This window comes from Leptonychotes weddellii, chromosome 7 (assembly GCF_054177405.1).
Source record: "Leptonychotes weddellii isolate Sample4059 chromosome 7, ASM5417740v2, whole genome shotgun sequence".
Taxonomy (NCBI): Eukaryota; Metazoa; Chordata; class Mammalia; order Carnivora; family Phocidae; genus Leptonychotes; species Leptonychotes weddellii.
Window position 1 is genome coordinate 91,553,176 of NC_138375.1, and position 19,471 is coordinate 91,572,646.

Genomic DNA, 19,471 nt, shown 5'->3' on the forward strand with positions numbered 1-19,471 from the left:
ATATATTTTACTTGTTTACTGAACATCTACCTCTCCCAAGAATATGAGTTCCAAGAGGACAGGGATTTTGTCTATATCATTCATTGCAATATCCCCAATTCCCTGACCTCTAATGTGTGTGTCTCAATAAATATCAGGATTAGTGAACTAGGGTCTTTGGAGCTATTTGGTTGTGAATAAAGGAAACCACTCACATTCATCTAAGCAAAAAGAATTTATTAGAAGGATTCCAAAGAGTCTCCTGGACCCCAGAGGGAACCCCTAAGGTACAACCAGAAGGGAACCACAGCTGCTGCAAACTATGATGGTTTCTCTCTTCTCTAGCCTCACCTGCTGAGGCAGGATGGCCTTGTCTTGCTTATTTTTTCCCTGGACTTAGGTTTCCTTCTCCTTTCTCTCTGCAGCTTTCTCTGTTGATAATCCAGAAAGTATTCTCAGAATCCCACATCTTCCTAGACCAAGCATTTGATAATAATTCCCAATTACATCTCTCGGCTTAGACAGGGCTTGAGCCAGATCTGCCACCCCTACTCTAGTTCACTACAGTCAGGGGAAAGAGGCATGTAGCCTAGTCACCAATGTCTTTTCGTGTCTGAGGGGAACATTTTGTTCATAGGAAAGACAATTTATAGTTACTTGTTAAGCATTTGAAAACTTTCCTTAAGGCTTTAGGTTTAACTTATAAATATTCCAACCATAAAACCAGTACATTTTAATAATCACTTTCAAGGGGGCCTTTAATTCATGTTTGATAGAGTAGATTTAAGTTGAATACATTAAATTTTAAATTTCTTTAAACAAACCCACTTACAACTCAAATTCCTTTAAACAACAGCATTTATACGCTTAAAATATTTTTCTTCTACATAGCACTTCAAATGCTTGATCCAACAAGCAAAACCTTCCCAAGTACGTAACTCTTATGCATATAATAAATTAAATGTACACTGAGCTCCTAAATTCTCTGGAACATGTCAATATTTTTGCAGGTTTAGTAACATTTTAAAATACTTCTCAACTAAAATTCAGAAGTCTTAAAATCTGTTAGCCATTTTAAATTAGAATCCAAAGACCAATGCTACATACCGTAATATGCCTAATATGCCAGTTGTGTTTAAATACTTTAAATAACAAATACTAGTTTGTCCCAATGAATACAGAAGCTATTCCTGAAATTACCATACAGTATCGATGGCTATGGAAGTTGCATAACCTTTTTGAAAACTCATCTTCATTCTTGATTTCATCCAAGAACTGCAGCACTCAATGAAGTCCTGTTAAAGGGAAGTACTAGGTTTGGCCCCAGAGGGCAGGCCAGTCCCAGTGCCAGGCTGATGAAGCACTCAAGGTTGGGGAATTCAAGAGTGGGCTAACCACTGTAGCTAATTCAGCCTTAAATGAGAACACCAACACTGGATGGCTGTGGTAAGAATCATATAAAATAATGTATGGGAAAACCCTTGTCACATGTTACACACTTGATGGCAGCTAGTTTTAGACGAAATTTTGACTTCTTTTACTAATATAGAAATTACCAGCATACTTATGAAGTTAAATATTTTTAAAAGTTTTTAAATACAAAATTTATTTAAATAAATTAACACTTCGAACATGAAGACAGTTTCTGACCTTGTCTAATGTCATAATTACTCAGGGAAGCAAACTCCTGGTTCCTTATAAACCACTGTGCTGTAGGATTGCATAAATCAATTCACGAAAGGGAAACTAGGCCCTATTTTTGAGCACATCCCCTTTCCAGACCACAGAAATATTTTTTCTGCCTTAAAAAAAATCTGAATTCACAGAACTAAATTTTAAGAGGAGATTCTCATTACAGAATCTTCCTTTAACTAAGGGTTCTTCTAACACAAGGAATGTTTGCTTACAGATAATTAACTACTTGTGGTGGAATATGAATTGGGAGAAGGTGGGAGAGGTAGCAAGTGTGAAATCAGTGACCTAACACTAGCCAGTGATTATCCATCAGGAATTCATATATCTCAGAAAGCCAAGAAGAAAGTAAGAATATCTTTATAAAAAATGTAACTTACATTGTCCTTAAAAAAAACAAAACAAAACTATTTTCCAAAACAAGCTACTCTAGCTTCCAGTTCTAAAACACAAGATGATTGTGGAGATTAGAGAAACAAAATCTAAATACAGATTACAGAAAATGGTTTTTAGAAGGGTAGGAAGCCATAAGATAAGCTCCAAACATCTGTATACAAGGTTGAAAGGCTATTTATTATGAGAAAAATGGCAAATTTTATCACTCCTCTGATCTGAAGCAAGTTGAAAACTGGGTACAAAAGCTGCATCTTGAGAAGGAAAAGAAACGTGGTCCAATAAGGTCTATCTGTAGACCTTGTTCTGATGAGGACAGTCAAGATTAAAGGAATGAAAAAAAAATCTGGAATGGAGAGCACAATTTTTAGGTATCAGATCTGCCTCATCACACTCTTTGAATACATGTCTAACTAGTTCAGAGTTAAACTGTTCAAAGCTGGCCACTGATTTGTCATATTTGGAGCAGATGCAGTCCCATCCATTACCAGCCGAAGCAGAACACGTGACCTAGGATAAATGATAACATCAAGAAGACGGAGGCAAGATCAGCAAGGGCCTGGAAATCCCACAGTGATCAGAGTGAAGAGAAAATTTATTTGCTGTTGCCATTTCTTTTGCTGCTGTTGTTGTTTCTCCAGGAGAAAAGTAAAAAATAAAGCCCTGTCCCTTTGGCAGCATTCCCAGTTGAAACCCTTTCCAGAGTTCTGAATGTCTAGCCAAATGTTGATACAGAACTTTGCTGTATTAAAATTAGTATCACTTTGTCCAAGGTGGACAATATACTATGACCAAGACAACTGAGATCTTCTAGCCGAAGATACCATGAAATAATTCAAAATATTACATGGAAAACCATGTCTTAAAACAGGTACTTATTTTCCAATTCTAGATATTCCAGTCTCTTCCATAAAACTGCTTCTGTGAATAGTTTTTTGGTTTTTAATGTATCAGAGAGATTCTCTTTCCAGTAGTTAATAGAATCAAATCTATTTCAAGCCCGTTGTTCATACAGGTCTCATTAAGCAGACACTATGATTCCACCTTCTTGTTCTCTAGAAAGCCATCAGACGTATGCTGCAGCACCGAAGTGTTTTCTTTCCTTGTCATAGTAGCAAAAAGCATATCCATCATCCCCAAGGTTTCTAGGAGTTCTCTTTGGTAATCAATCTCTTTTTCTACAAGTCCTTGAAGTAACAAAAACTTTTTATCAACTACAGGTGACTGACCAATCACAGGAAGATATATATCTAGAAAGAGAGAGAAAACACATTAACTAGAAGTATCTTTCTAAACAATAAATGAACAGTAGTAATTACAAAAAGTATAAAAATATTAACTATAAACACACTGAAAAATCTGTACTTATTTTACAATTTATGATTTACCAAAAAGAAACAATCCATCTGAATAAATGTATTTCAAAAAGAAATAATTACAGAAAGTACAGTGTGCAGTTTCTGACCTACTTTTTTTCCCCTTAAAAAATAGTCATGGTCATTGTAGATGTGTAAGCAAAAGTAATTTAATTACAATAACTCTAATCTCAGCAATTCAGAGTCAAACTACTGTAAATGTTTTACTTCCCTTAAAATCCAATGATATATGTGGTTGGTTGTTTTCTTCATGACAATCGTTACTGGAGAATTGATAAAAACAAGCTTTGTAATCTATTTGATTTTATTATTTGACGACTCTATTGTATAAGCATGGTTGGATTTTTCAAGTTTTTTTTTTTTTTTAAGATTTTATTTATTTATTTGACAGCGAGAGAGTACAAGAGAGGGAGCGGCAGGGAGAGGGAGAAGCAGGCTCCCGCAGAGCAGAGAGCCCAACAAGGGGCTTGATCCTAGGACCCCGGGATCATGACCTGAGCCAAAGGCAGTCACTTAACCGACTGAGCCACCCAGGTGCCCCAGTTTTTTGTTGGTTTTTTTTTTAAGATTTCATTTATTTATTTGAGAGAGCAAGCAAGTAAGAGAGCACCAGTGGCGGAGAGGAGGGACAGAGAGAGGGAGAAGCAGACTCCCCGCTGAGCAAGGAGCCTGTCGATCCCAGGACCCCAGGACAATGACCTGGGCTGAAGGTAGACACTTAACCGACTGAGCCACCCAGGCACCCCGGATTTTTCAAGTTTTAACAACTACTTACCAATAATTATTTCAGCAGCATTGATCAAAACAGGGGCAAATCTTGGCTGAGACAGATTCCTACAAAGCAAAAATTTTACTGAAACTTGCCAACTTTAAAAAAAATCCTTAAAATAGATTTACTGAATTGTTCCATCAGTTCTCTACAAAGGTCAATCTAAAAGTAAATGTCTCTCATTTGAGATAAAGAAGGAGTTCAGATGCAAAATATATGGGTTTCATAGACATAAAACATACCGTATCAAAAAATTAAGAACACGACTGATTTCCTTTTCATCCCGACCTGCAAGGGCATTTGCAAGGACTCCTCTTCGATTTAGCTCCTTTATGATGGAAACTGTAATCTCAGGTGTCTTTATTGTACAACTGGGCTAGAAAAATTTTCAGAGTCAACATGAGCAGATAAGACAGCACAGTAAAAAAATCATAGTCTTGGAACTCACTAACAATTACCGAATTTAAATAGGTTTATTTATATCTTTACAGTTTTGAGTCACAGTAATGCACAAGGTAAGTAATAAAATGATTCTTCTAAAAATATGCCCTTGTAGGTTCATCAACTATAACAAATGTACCACTGTGGTGGGGGTGTTGATAATAGGAGAAGCTATGCATGTGTGGGGGCAGGGAGTCTATGGGAAATCTCTGTACCTTCCCCTCAATTTTGCTGTAAAACTAAAACTGCTCTAAAAAGTTAGTCTTAATTAAAACACACATACATACACACACACACACTCTCTCTCACTCACTCACAGAGAGAGCATACTGTATATATGTATATATGCTCCTCACTCACCTCAAGGACTCTGTCAAGTGCCTTAGAGACCCGGAAATTTTTCAGATCCCTGTCATATAACTCCAGGTGTTTCTTTGATGGCCTGTTGATCAAAATGTCATCCTGTATGACAAAGTAAATTTATAAAGAAAAGTCAGTATCTGTATAGAGTTTCGTTCAAAACGAACTTTTTCATTGTGGATTTTTTTTTTATACCTGGGTGGCCCTGAACTGTATAATGAATAATAGGCATATGCCCAGAATGCAGACTAACTGAAAATGGAATAATTTGCTACATCAATGTGTTCTTACTCTCCTATGATTTAACTTAGAACAGAAACACAATACCTCATTCTGGGAAAACATTACTCATTTCAATTCTCTTCACATGGCAGGCAGTATGACTTAGTAGAAAGAGAAAACCAAGATGGAAGAAACTGAGGTTTAGTCCCAATGACTCTGGTTATCAGTAATGAGATGCTGGATCGACCAGAACTTATTTGCATCTCCATCTTCTCAAACGCCAAAGAGGGACATAACTAGCTCTACTACTGTTCAGGGTGGTTTAGGAGATCAAATCAGATAGTGTGTCAAAGACATTGCTTTGAATATGGTAAAATACTGTAACATTGTTATGATTCAGGGTATTAAAGTAGTCCTTAATTCCCCATTACTTATTAATAATGTCCCCAAACTAGCAATCTGAGAGAGAATTAATGTAGAGAAAAGCAAAATAAAGTTAAATCCCATGTGAACTACACTTTCCAGTAACATGCAGGGATGGAGTTCGCTACTCTAACAAACTACACTTTCTAAAAAAAAAAAAAGTAAGGGGCACCTGGGTGGCTCAGTTGGTTAAGTGGCTGCCTTCGGCTCAGGTCATGATCCCAGAGTCCTGGGATTGAGTCCCGCATCGGGCTCCCTGCTCAGCAGGGAGTCTGCTTCTCCCTCTGACCCTCTCCCCCTCTCATGCTCTATCTCATTCTCTCTCTCAAATAAATGAATAAAATAATTTAAAAAACTAAATTAAAAATAAATTTAAAAAAAATGTAAGAAATATGCAAATACCCGTTGCTTCATGTAATTTTTTCCTTTAATAAAAGTTCGATATGCAGGCCTTCTTCTCCTGGGAAGAGAATCCTTCTTTGCCTCAGATTTCCGATGTTTAACACTCAGTATTCCATTGGTCATTCCTACAACTATTGTCTCATCTTCATGCTAAGAGCAATTAGAAAAATAAGTTAGTCTATTCCTAACCCATCATTTATCTTAGTTTTTCCTCAAAACACCATTTATAACGTGTTTTCTGCTTATCCACACTTTCACCAAGAGTTCCAATCAGATATAGATATTCTGCCTAACAATGATCCATGCAAAAAGTTAGATAAATCATTTTTTCCTCCAGAATACTATTATATTGATGGAACATGTTATACCTGGTGTAAATTATCACTGTATAATAATACAGTTAATGACATCTTGGGAAACTTCTAAAATAATTTTTTTTCCTGAATCCTCTTACTAGAAAAAGGATTGCGTGACAGCATGACTTTCTACAATCTTGCCAAGAAAATATTTTGTAATAAGCTTTTCCTCTTCTAATTCAGATTTCTATATGATGTATTCAAATAGCCTCTTCTTCAATGGCTCATGAAACTTGACAGTGGACATTCCCAGATCCTGCTCTTAGTGTTAACAATGCCTACAGCTGTACTTGGTTTGAACCTACATAACAGTGGGCAAGACCTAAATCTCAATTCATACTAAATTTTTGGGACAAGTCATATAATAGAAATTGTCTTAACTATCTAATATGGCAAGAAGAAAGTAAGAGTTACTCAAATACAAAGATAAACCCTAAAATCCCATTTTAGTTTAACAGACAAGGTTAGTGAAATCTTTAAAAAGAACTAAAAGTACTTACTGCAAGCGCAAGACTCAAAATTGAAGCTGCATAATCAAAACTGTGGACTACTTTATAGGAAGTCGTGCTATATACTTTCACCTTCCTAATAAAAAAGAAAGCTTTGTTACAAATCATCTAGGAAATGAGTATAAAATGCAAATTTCTGATTTTTTTAGAAATTCAATGTATAAATATTAAAATTTACACAGCAATAAAGAAAAATAATGATTAATAATATTAATTATAAATAATTCATCACTGAATCTCTTTTAAAAATGAACTATTAGGGCGCCTGGGTGGCTCAGTCGTTAAGCGTCTGCCTTTGGCTCAGGTCATGATCCCAGAGTCCTGGGATCGAGTCCCACATCGGGCTCCCTGCTCAGCGGGAAGCCTGCTTCTCCCTCTCCCACTCCCCCTGCTTGTGCTCCAGCTCTCGCTCTCTGTCAAATAAATAAAATCTTTAAAAAAAAAAAAAATGAACTATTAGCAGTAGCTATGTTTATAATAAAGACTTGACTAGCCACCAGAAGGACAGATCATGAACCAAAGACCATGAACCAATGACGATGAAACCTGAGAGTAAAAAGAAAGGTTGTTTCAAAGTACCTGGGAACCAAAACAGCAGGGTTTCTCAACATCAACGTGAGTTACACTATGGGCCAGATACTTCTTTGTTGTGGGGACTATTCGTGCACGGTAGGCTGGTCAGCAGCATCCTTGACCGCTACTCACTGTACACCAGCAGCACTCCACCCCCAACTTCTGACAACATCCAAAAATGTCTCCAGATGTTGCCACACATCCTCTGGGAGACAAAACCTACTCTGGGTTGACAACTACTGTGAAGAGAGCCAACTCGCACTTGATTTTTGAGAGACACATCTAAAAATGGAGCCCCAAACTGCCTAGTAACAGCAGTTCAGAGACTACTACATATTTACATGATAAACTCCTTTGTGTTAAAAATACATTCTAGCTTTTAAAATAGGTATGCTTTTTTAAGATTTTATTTATTTGACAGAGAGACAGAGAGAGCACAAGCAGGGGGCGCAGGCAGAGGGAGAAGCAGACTCCCCACTGAGCAGGGAGCCTGACGTGGGACTCAATTCCAGGACCTTGGGTTCATGACCTGAGCCGAAGGCAGATGCTTAATGGACTGAGCCACCAAGGCACCCCACAAAATATGTATACATTTTTATAAACATACTGAAAAACCAAAGCTTTCCATAACAATGGAAATAGGAAATATGGAAATAAAATGACCAAAAACAAATAACTATGAATAAATCCTGGAACTGTGCCATAGTTCTAGCCACATGCTACTGAGCACTTGAAATGTGGCCAGTGAAAATGAAGAACCACATTTTTAATTTTACCTGATTTTAATTAACCTGAATTTTAATTTAAAAACTGAGGTAGTGTATGGGCGCCTGGGTGGCTCAGTTGGTTAAGTGACTGCCTTCGGCTCAGGTCATGATCCTGGAGTCCTGGGATCGAGTCCCGCATCGGGCTCCCTGCTCGGCGGGGAGTCTGCTTCTCCCTCTCCCGCTCCCCCCTCTTGTGCTCTCTCACTCTCTCTCTCTCAAATAAATAAATCTTTAAAAAATAAAAAAATAAAAAAAATAAATAAAAACTGAGGTAGTGTAAAAAATATTTTTCTGTTAAACACAACTATATTTCACTTTAATCACTAAACGTTATTACTGTATCATAGGACATGTATTCGATGCTTAACTTGTCTCTAGTTTCTCGGTAATAATTTTTACATCAATTACATATTGAAATAATATTTTAGATACACTGAACTAAATAATATATTATTAATGAAACCTAGTTCTTTTTGCCTTTTTAATGTGGCTACTAAAACATTTAAAATTACATATGTAGCCCACATCATGTTTCTGTTGGACAACATTGTTCTAGAGCATTAACTAATAGAATACTAATACCTACTTAAAATAGTAATATTTGAATCACATAAATGTATAGAAATTTTCACATTAAGTTTTTTTCAATGTTCCATGTGAACGTATTTATTTTTTTATTATGTTATGTTAATCACCATACATCATTAGTTTTTGATGCAGTGTTCCATGATTCATTGTTTGCGTATAACACCCAGTGCTCCATGCAGAACGTGCCCTCCTTAATACCCATCACCAGGCTAACCCATCTCCCCCACCCCCTCCCCTCTAGAACCCTCAGTTTGTTTCTCAGAGTTCATAGTCACATGAAGTTTTAAATTTGAAAATAAGCTAGGATATATACATATACTCATTATAAATATTTTTAAATATACCAATATACAATAAGGATTTTTAAAGAAACCACAAAATAACATAGATTATTTTAAAAGATCAATGTTCAAATGGTTCAGTAAAATTCCTTAAGTATATAAGTTAAAGCACTAAGTTATGTCAAGTGAGAAAAAATTTTGCTGTATGTGAATAAAAGGTCAAAACTATTTTCAGCTGAAAAGATTTTTTTTCCACAGAAATCATTTGACAGAACATTTACTTTAGCACAAATACTTCAGAAATAACTCATTTCCTTGAGCAGTAAATACTTGTACACTAGTAATAATAAAGAAAATTAAAATGCTAACCTATCCAGTGACCCAGAAAGTAACCTCTGTCCAGAGCTGCTCAGATATAAACATGTCACAGTTTTATGATGATTTTTCAAAGACACTAGCAACTGTCCTCCTTTCAGCATGTCCCAGATTTTAACATAACGGCCTCCTACAAAAAGAAATAATCTTTAGTTTGAAATTCTGCCTAAACATTCAATATTTTAAAGACTTGAAAAGCATTTTTCACTGGAGACTGTACAGCATGGAGGTGAAGTGAGGGGTCCCAGAGCAAAACTGCCTGGTTTCAGTGCTGGCTCTATCACTTAGTGAGTTTGTAACTGAGAATAATAATAATAGTTCCTACCTCAAAGAACTGTTTTGGGGATTAGATAATTGCATATTTGTAAAGTTCACAGAACTGCCTAGCAAAATAAAAAGTATAACCAAAAACGATTAAGAAAACTGTAATAAAATCATCCTGCAAAAGAAATTTTGTGTCACTATGGAAATGAATAATATAGTTATTCATTTGAAAAACTTCCCTATAACTTCTACTTTAAGAGTTAGAAGGTCCTTAAAGGCAATTTAATCCAATAGTTTAAAAAGAATTCTTTTAATACGGCATCTTTCATTTCATTGATATATTAGGCAAAAGTCTAGAAGGTAAAATAGAAAAACGAGCTGGAGAGGGAGAAGCAAATGTCTGATCGATCCTGACTGGGAAAGTGGGGCTGGAAGCCAATTCATAGTCCCTATCTCACCACACGTGGCAGCTCATGAGAGCGCAATTTAAAATAACTGATCCTATCCAAACTCTCATTTTCAAAGTCTATAGGAGTTGAGTGAAGGGACTGCCCAAGGTCATACAATTAGCTAGTGACACAGTGGAGATTAGTATACAGGTGTCCATTCTCCCTGTTCAACTTGAACTTATTTCCATTTCTCAAACTAACAGCAAGAAAAATGGATACATCCAGCCATGTTATTAATTTATTTTGAAATTAAAGAGGTACTGAGGAAGAAGTACAAAACAGGGTAATTTTTATTTGGATTTTAAAATGAAGAAAAAAAAGCTACACACACAGCCATATATATGCTATAAATTATACATACTACCTATGTATTCTACTGTCAACACATTAATTTTGACTTGATAAGTGAAAAAAGCCAATTTACTTCTTCCACTCTAATTTTGAAAATGCTCTATGATCAACATAACAAAAAAAAAATACCTCAGTTCCAACTTGATGAAAAAATGTATCAAGACCCCTTTTGACTCCATGTTATATCCTCTTCCAGAACTACTGGCTATTTCCTGGGTAAAGTCATTTCAATCGAGAGACATAAAAAAAGACAAGCCTGATTCTAGAACGGAAAGAAGTGTGTTTTCAAAAGTTGTCACGATCTCTTAGGTAGGAATGACAGGAATACAACCCGGATTTTTGGTAAATACACAATGCAGGCTCTCAAGTTTTAAGATTTCAGATCTATCACTCTATCTTGGAAAAATTAGTTTAATAACTTTTATTTATCTCCTTAGTTGCGAAATAGGGAGAAAACTAATTACCATCTAGGCTCAATAATATGTATATAATAGCACAGTATCTGGCTCACATTAAGTACTCAATAAATAATAACTGCTGGCCTGCCCTACTTATCAGTTGACCAAAACCTAGGTATGCAATTCAAGGGCACAGTGTTAAATTATAAAAAGTAACTGATAAAAAAAACAACTGATTCAAGACCAACAGTACTGGAAAAGTAATTTTTAAAATACCTGCTGACGCCAGAAGACCTCCAGAGGGAAAAAGCAGGACACTTTCCACTGGCTGCCCATGCTCAACAGAGATCACACTCTTGTTTGTTCGTGTATCAAACATCTTCACAGTATGATCATAGGACCCTAAAATGCCAATTTTTGTATTATGTGAGTTTCATTACTCAAAACAATGAAAACTAAGTATGTGTGTGTGTATCCAAATATAAATCTTAAGAGGAGAAAAGACTTAGATGAAATTTTAAAGACACATAGTTACGTTCATGAAGGTGCACAGTACCTCCAAACTCTCTAGTACCACTGATTGTTTCCTGAAAAAGCATTATACCATACTATACTATACTATATTATACAGGATCTTAAACTATTCGGATCTTCAAGCTATTATCACTACTGAATCACCTGGGAACCTTTGTGAAAGCACCCACAAACACCGCACTGCATTATCTTTGTTTCTTGGCTGCTGGAGACTCTGTGAAAACCAGAGTACTAAAACCATTACAGTTCTGACACTCATGTTTTCAGGGAAGCCTAATGCTTCCAAACACATTTGGAGGACAGTAAGAACAATCACTAAAAGAAGAAAAAGGAAATCAAACAACTAGATAAATTGAAACATATCCCTTTATAAAAAAATTTTTAAACTGCTCTATCCCAAATGAGTCCCAAAGCAGTATCAATTTATATCACAATTAAATTATCAACTTCAGGAGGGAAAAACAGTTCACCAACCTGTTACAAACAGATCTGGGTTCAGTTTGCTAGCACATCCACACCTCACATAATCAGAATGTTCTTTGAATGTCAGAATTTCTTTGGAGTTTGGAATATCCCACAATTTAACTGTATAATCATCAGCCCCGGAGACCACATGGTATTTGTCTGCTGTAAAATCGACCGTATGAACTGCTCTAAAAGATCAAGAATCAATATATTAAAAAGCAAAAAAAAATTCTATGTCACATAAAATACTCCTTTTCCCCAAATAACAAAAAAAGCAGCTCAGTTTCAGGGAGTAATTGTAGGGGGAAATTATGAGAGAAAATCTTTAAAACAGGTGTTTGTCCCTAAGCCAATTTAAAATTTCAAATACCCCTACTCTATGAAGTTAAGAATAATAGCCGTAAAATTATTTTTCTAATATGTTAACATTTCTACAAAACTGCTAAATAAATGTTCTAAATGTTGGAAAAAATGTACGTTTTTAATCTTTATTTATTTTTTTAAAGGTTTTAATTATTTGACAGAGAGAGAGGGAACACAAGGGGGGGAGTGGGAGAGGGAGAAGCAGGTTTCCCGCCGAGCAGAGAGCCCAATGTGGGGCTCGATCCCAGGACCCTGGGACCATGACCTGAGCCGAAGGCAGACGCTTAAAGACTGAGCCACCCAGACACCCTGTACTTTTTTTTAAAGGTTTTATTTATTTGTCAGAGAGAGAGAGAGAGGGAGGGAGAGAGAGCACAAGCAGGCTCTCCACTGAGCAAGGAGCCCGACGCAGGACTTGATCCCAGGACCTGGGATCATGACCTGAGCTGAAGGCAGACACTTAACAGACTGAGCCACCCAGGCATCCCATAGAGCAAAGGTACTTTTAATTTAAAAAATTTCAAAATGGATAGTTCCTTACAAAATTCTAAGAAGACTTGCCATTAAGTAAGATCATGTTAAGTGAATTTCTGTTATATTTTAAATGTTTCACTGATGGGGAAAGACCATCCTGATAATATACTATAAAAAACACTTGAGATTTCAAATCAGTAGCAAACCAGATAATCTTGATACAAAGTTTTAATATAAAACTGCCCTGGCCATTTATCACATGGCAAAATATTAACTTCAAGAAGAAAAAAAATCAACCTTCCAACTTAACTTCAAAATGAGAACCTCGAAAGTAGTCCAGCCCATAGAGTTCTCATTTATAGTTGTGAGGTTGCCTTTAGAACTATGGTTTGTAACCTCGACTGGTCACAGAACTCACTGATTAGATGAAAGCTATAGAAAATCTCCCTAGACAAATGTACATTTCTTAAATGTCACATATAATTCTAGGGAATTCATGAGCCCCACCAAACTGGACCATAGGACTGGACCAGATTAAGTACTCTGTCGCACCTGGGTGGCTCAGTTGGTTAAGCGTCTGCCTTCGGCTCAGGTCATGATCCCGGCGTCCTGGGATTGAGCCCCGCATCGGGCTCCATGCTTAGCGGGGAGCCTGCTTCTCCCTCTCCCTCTGCCTGCCTGTCTGCCTACTTGTGATCCCCGCCCCCCCCTGTCAAATAAATAAATAAAATCTAAAAAAAAAAAAAAAAGATTAGGTACTCTGTCTTAGAACAACCAGGAAAAAAAGTATACACTGGTACATAATCTTCAGAGAACTGCTCTATGTTTTTATTCAAAGTCCAAAAAACAAATAAACAAAAAGCTTACAATGACAAAAAAAACAACAACTCTTACTTAGTATGACCTTCAAACTGCCTGAGGGGCGCTCTCCCACTTATATCGAAAAGCTGAACTCCACCATCTTCACTGCCAGCCACAAGCAGTCTACCATCCTGACGAAAAGTAGCACAGTATGCCGTGTCTTTAAATCGGGAAAAGGTTTTTATAGGTTCTTGAGAGTACCGGCCATAAATGTGAATCTACAAAAAGATAAAAAACACAGTATTTAACCAGATGGCTCAAGATCAGTAGTAAATATCAACTACACAAAGGGAAAATAAATTTAATATTATATTTACCCTTGAAGAAGCTGTGACAGCATAATTATATGGAGGCTGTGGAGAAAAATCTACTTTTGACACTGCACCAAACTCCTTGATTTGAACAGGGGTCTTAATAAAAAACAATACAAAGGATTAACAGAGTTACAACTGGTAAGACCTTTTAAACATTACAAAATTTCTTACTGATCATTTCTCTTTGTTCTTAATAACATTTACTAGGATATATTTAATATAGAAGTATGAAGAAAGCAAAAAAGGTTCAAATGCCATCACCCAGACTATCCTGGTTGCCATTAAAGTACATAAATATATGGCTGGAAAACCATACCCCACTCTTTCTCTTTAGCTGTGGAGTTTTCTGCAATTATTGCTAGGGGGAAAAAGAGTTATGTCTGTACCAGAATACATTTAACCATGTATTCTGTAACTAACACAAAGATCATACCATGCAGGCTGTTCCGCACCTTGCTTTTTTTCCACTTAATAACTCATCTTAGCTTTTTATATGATCAACAGATTTGCCATCCATTATATGATACGTCATAATTTACATTACCAATCCACTACGACACAGATTTTTCAAAAATTTCTAGTATTAAAAGTAATACTTTATAATAAACACCTGTAAACGTATATTTTAGCAAATTTGGGGGAGTATAATCATTGAGGTAAGTACCAAAGTGCAGAATTTAAATGGCTAAAAGGTATCTTTATCATGATAATGTCAAATTGCCCTCCAGAAAGTCTGCACCAATTTTCTTCTCTCAAGTAGCAATGATGATCAAAATTTTTCATTTCAGCCACTATAAGAGATGAAAAATAGCATACAAATTACTGTTTTAATTTATATTTCTTTAATTATGAATGAAGCTGCAGCTCTTTGATATATTTACTGGTCATTTAAATTTCTTGTTCCATAAACATCCCAATCTCAATCTTTTCCATTTTTCTATTTAATTGTTCATTTTTTTAAAAAAATTATTAAGTCTTTGTAGACAGTCTAGAAGAACTAATTCTGCATCACTTCTGTCTTAGTTTTATTTTTTTGTGTGTGCTTTTATGTCTTTATTTTTTCACTGAAGTATAATGGACACACCATGTGACATGAGTTTCAGGTGTACAGCAGAGTGGACAGCGCTGTATGTTATGCTGTGCTCACCCCAAGTGTAGCCACCATGTGTCACCAAACAATGCTTTTACAATACCACTGACTGGATTCCCTATGCTGTGCCTTTCATACCCATGACTGATCCATTCCATAACCGGAGCACTGTGTACCATTAGGAGAACCAATGGGACCAGCAGGTCTTGAAGAGATGATGAAGACCTACTTCTACAGGAAGAAGCAAGAATGGACCATAGGCTGCATGGCTGGGATCACAGCCCTGTGAGCCTCTTTTTTTTTTTTTATTATGTTCTGTTAATCACCATACATTACATCATTAGTTTTTGATGTAGTGTTCCATGATTCATTGTGTGCCTATAACACCCGGTGCTCCATTCAGTACGTGCCGTCTTTAATACCCATCACAAGGCTAACCCATCCCCCCACCCCCCTCCCCTCTAAAACCTTCAGTTTGTTTCTCAGAGTCCATAGTCTCTCATGGTTTGTCTCCCCCTCCGATTTCCCACCCTTCTGTCTTAGTTTTAGAAAGGCAAAAAAAAAATCTTGCATATAAGATTCAAATTCAAAAATTTATTTCATTCAGCATTCATTAATCATCTATTCTTTGCTAGGCACTTGTATGATTAAAATCATTAAGCAGCATGGACTTTTAATTTAAAATTTCCAAGAAAAAATACCAGATATCAAATTTTCCACCCAAACTGTAAACTGCTGACAGATTCTTCTTAGTTATTAGTTCTCTATTACAGTATCCAAAGTATAACATATGCTGGAGAAATAAGCATAAATGCAAACCCCTCATTACCATCTACACTTACCTTATAGTTGTTCCAGTACAGTGTGTCTTGGGTGATTTTTTCACCAAGTACAGGATATGTCTGAATAGCTGCAGGCTTATAACCAGCCATAATTTCATATAATTGGACTGTTATCCAAGGGTAAATAGTTTGAAATTGACGTTAGAAATAATTACAGTGACTCTGCTTTATGTCTGAAAAAGAAAATATTTTATATAAATATATTATTCTTAAACCTGTATAGTTACCATTTTCACTCTGTGTCTTTTCAAAAGCCTGTGTGCTAGCTTATAAATTAGTGACCAATAAATCATTTAATTCTAACAAAGAAGAGACAATCTAAAGGAAGCAGGTAGAATACAGACAGGGCTACCAAAGTGCACCATCCACTCAGCTATACAGAGGCTGTACACAAATGTTCTCACATCTAACTAACCAATTTACAACACATGGAAATAAATCTGGCTCAGCCATCCAGTAGCCAAAGCAGAAGTCCACTGGCTTAGACTGTTTATTTATTAATAACAGAAAACATTAAGGTGAAAATGCAAATACAGAAGTTTCCTGAAACTAAATTTAGGACAACATTTAATCTATATGAACATAGACTAGGGTCTTGACTTCCTGAAAGCCTTAGCAATACCAAGAAGGAAAACAAAGCTAATATTGTAACAGAGAAGCTTTAAATTTAACAGCTTAAAATAAAATTAAAAGCTAATATTCTGATGCAGAAGTTTAAATTTAAAAGCTTAAAATAAGTTAATATTCTGATGTAGAAGTTTAAATGTAAAAGCTTAATTTTAAAAAGTTTAAACAGTAAGAAAGGAAACAAGAATAAAGCAATTCTGAAATTAAATTCTCAATTTAAATAACAGAATAGGATAAAAATGAATTAAAACTTTTAATTGGGGGCACCTAGGTGGCTCAGTCAGTTAAGCATCTGCCTTCGGCTCAGGTCATGATCCCAGGGTCCTGGGATCGAGCCCCATATCGGGCTCTCTGCTCTGCAAGGAGCCTGCTTCTCCCTCTCCCTCTGCCTGCTCGTGCGCTCCTTCCCTCTCTCTCTGTCAAATAAATAAATAATCTTTTAAAAAAATAAAATAAAAATAAAACTTTGACATGGAATTAAGCCAAAATGTCTCTCCAGGACTATTCAATTGCAAAAGAGGTTCATTTTATCAGTGGTGCAACTCATCATCTATTTCAAAAAGCCTGAAAACAGTACACCAGTAACACCAAAATAAGTAGGTATGACATATTCTAAAAGTTCTTTTGATGAAACATAGCAATCAACAATTAAAAGAAGGAATCTTTTCTATTCATTCAAGTACCTACAATGTATAGGACACTGTTCTAGGCTCAGGACATACAATGTTGAGTAAAACAGTGCCCTCACACTCTCCAATAGTCTCCATTTTAGCTGGTGATCGGCAGAAGCCAGGAATATGGAATCAGCCTTGATTTGTCCTTCCTCTTCACTTATAACATCCAAATAGTTAACAAGATCTCCTGATTTTACCTCCCTAAACTTCATCATGTCCACTCCACAGCTCTAACTTAGATCTCATCTACAGCAATAGTGCAGTACAAGGGCCCCTTGACTCCCTCATCCATCTTTGAAATAGCCATCAGCAAGACCTAACTACCCAGCAAATCCAGCTTTTGCTACAAAGCACAACACTGCCTGAAACAAAGGTCCTAGCTCCTTAACACGGCTTGTGATCTGGCCCTTACTTACCTTTCCAGCTCTGCCTTTTTGTTATTCCCTTTAACACACCATGCTCTTTCTTCTCTCACTGTCTCTGCTCATTTGTCCTCTTTGCCAGGAATGATCTCTGCCCACTTCCTTTTTATCTTTTAAAGCTCAACTCAAGGATCATATCCTCTATCCTTCTCTCTACTCCTAACTCCACTTCATTTTGCATATTTCTGTCTGTGTGCATAGTAACACTGAATTTGTAATAATCTCTTTTTCCCACTAAACTAACATTTCGTATCTGGAAGATTTTTTTTAAGTGCTTAAAGAAAACTTGGGGAAGGAAAGAAAGGAAGCACTGTGCTGGGTTCTATGGAAAAACACAAAATTAAAGGCACAAGTGGTGTCTATAATATGAACACTGCTACACATCAAGAGTCAACAAACTTTTTCTGTAAGGGGCCAGATGATAAATATCTTAGGCTTTGCAGGCCAACAGGCAAAAATGAACAGTACTACGAAATTACAAGGAAGCAAGCGAGAAAAAAAAAAAAAATCCCAATTTTTTACTAACAAAACCGCCCAAGTAATTATGAGTACAATTTTATGTTTATGAATGAAAAGATCGAGAATTTTGAAGGGAAAAACATTTCACTTACTTCTGGTTCAAGGTGTTTCCTATCATCAGATTGCATATATTCACCTGTAAAAAACATTCTAGGCTCGCTGGCTGCCCGATGAAAACAGTCACCCGGCCAAATCAAGCGCGCAGGCCTCCGACCTTTACTGTAGTACATTACTAGAATATCAGCAAAGGAGTACATAACTCTGCCTTGAGAGAAATAGTTTAAAGCTCTAAAAGTTTACAAGTGAGGAGTGGGGACGCCTGGGTGGCTCAGGTCTTGATCCCAGTGTCCTGGAATCGAGATTGCATCGAGCTCCTTGCTAAGCGGGAAGCCTGCTTCTCCCTCTGCCTGCCACTCCCCTTGCATGTGCGCGCGCTTGCGCGCGCTTTCTCACAAATAAATAAATAAAATCTTAAATAAAAATGCAAGTGAGGAGTAGTAGCAGTGGTTTGCCAGATTAAAGTGAGATACAGCACTGGAGGTGAGGGAGGGGGAACATGACACCATACAAAGGCGTGGAGGCAAGAAATGATGTGAAAATGATCAGGGAGAGGTCAAGAGCCGGAGAAACTGGGACTAGACTAATAACAGATACTACGATATAACGCAGATATTCAAATATATGCTATAAATAACGTACAGAGTACTAAGAGCTCCAAACAGCTTTTTAATTCTAACCGGGCGGCTCCCAGAAAGATTCAAAGTGTGCATTTCAACTGGGCCTTGACGTCTAATATTAAAACAGACTGACCTCTTAAGATGGGCACAAGCGCGGGGGATAGGCAGCATTCGAAATCGAGAGAACATCATAAGCAAAGACAGAGATGGAAATGTGCCCAATGCCTTGGAGGGATGCGGGTTAATAATGGTGCACAGGAGGAGAGGATGTGATCGTAGAAGAGGCAAATCTACGTCGAAGTTAAATCGCGGGGATCCTGAAAGGCTGGTTAAGGAATTTTAGCCGTTCCGTGAAGACTGGGAAGCCCCAGAGGAGCATGCCAGATACCAAGGAAGGCCCGACTTGAGCCTGAACTACCCCCACTGGGAGCCGCCTTCACCTACGTACCGCCTCACCTGCCCCGCGGGACACTCTGCGTCCAAGGATAATTTCTTGGATTCCGTCTCCTCCCCGGACTCTTGACGCTCACTTGCGGAAGATCACGCGGACCTTCCACGGAGACACCAGGACGCAAGACACGAACAGTCAGGCCAGTCGCACAGAAGTGACGTAATGACGTAAGTTCACGCGCCTTACGCAG

General features: G+C 37.0%; 1 protein-coding gene across 5 annotated transcripts; it reads right to left on the reverse strand.

Annotated features, from left to right (window-relative positions):
- Positions 1–199: 199 nt before the first annotated feature.
- Positions 200–19,445, reverse strand: UTP15 (UTP15 small subunit processome component). Of its 5 annotated transcripts, none has more exons than XM_006736832.3 (14): positions 19,287–19,443; positions 18,246–18,289; positions 15,912–16,084; positions 13,983–14,075; positions 13,699–13,883; positions 11,977–12,155; positions 11,245–11,370; positions 9,501–9,636; positions 6,914–6,998; positions 6,058–6,207; positions 5,011–5,112; positions 4,452–4,585; positions 4,216–4,274; positions 200–3,314 (listed from the first exon to the last, which is right to left on the reverse strand). In XM_006736832.3, exons 3-14 carry the CDS (start codon positions 15,999–16,001, stop codon positions 3,097–3,099), a joined length of 1,557 nt encoding a protein of 518 aa, XP_006736895.2. In that variant the 5' UTR covers positions 16,002–16,084; positions 18,246–18,289; positions 19,287–19,443; the 3' UTR covers positions 200–3,096. The 5 variants fall into 5 exon arrangements, with proteins under 5 accessions (XP_006736895.2, XP_081682878.1, XP_030887647.2 ...); XM_081826752.1 differs by having other exon boundaries at positions 19,279–19,443; XM_081826753.1 differs by having other exon boundaries at positions 3,171–3,703.
- Positions 19,446–19,471: the final 26 nt, after the last annotated feature.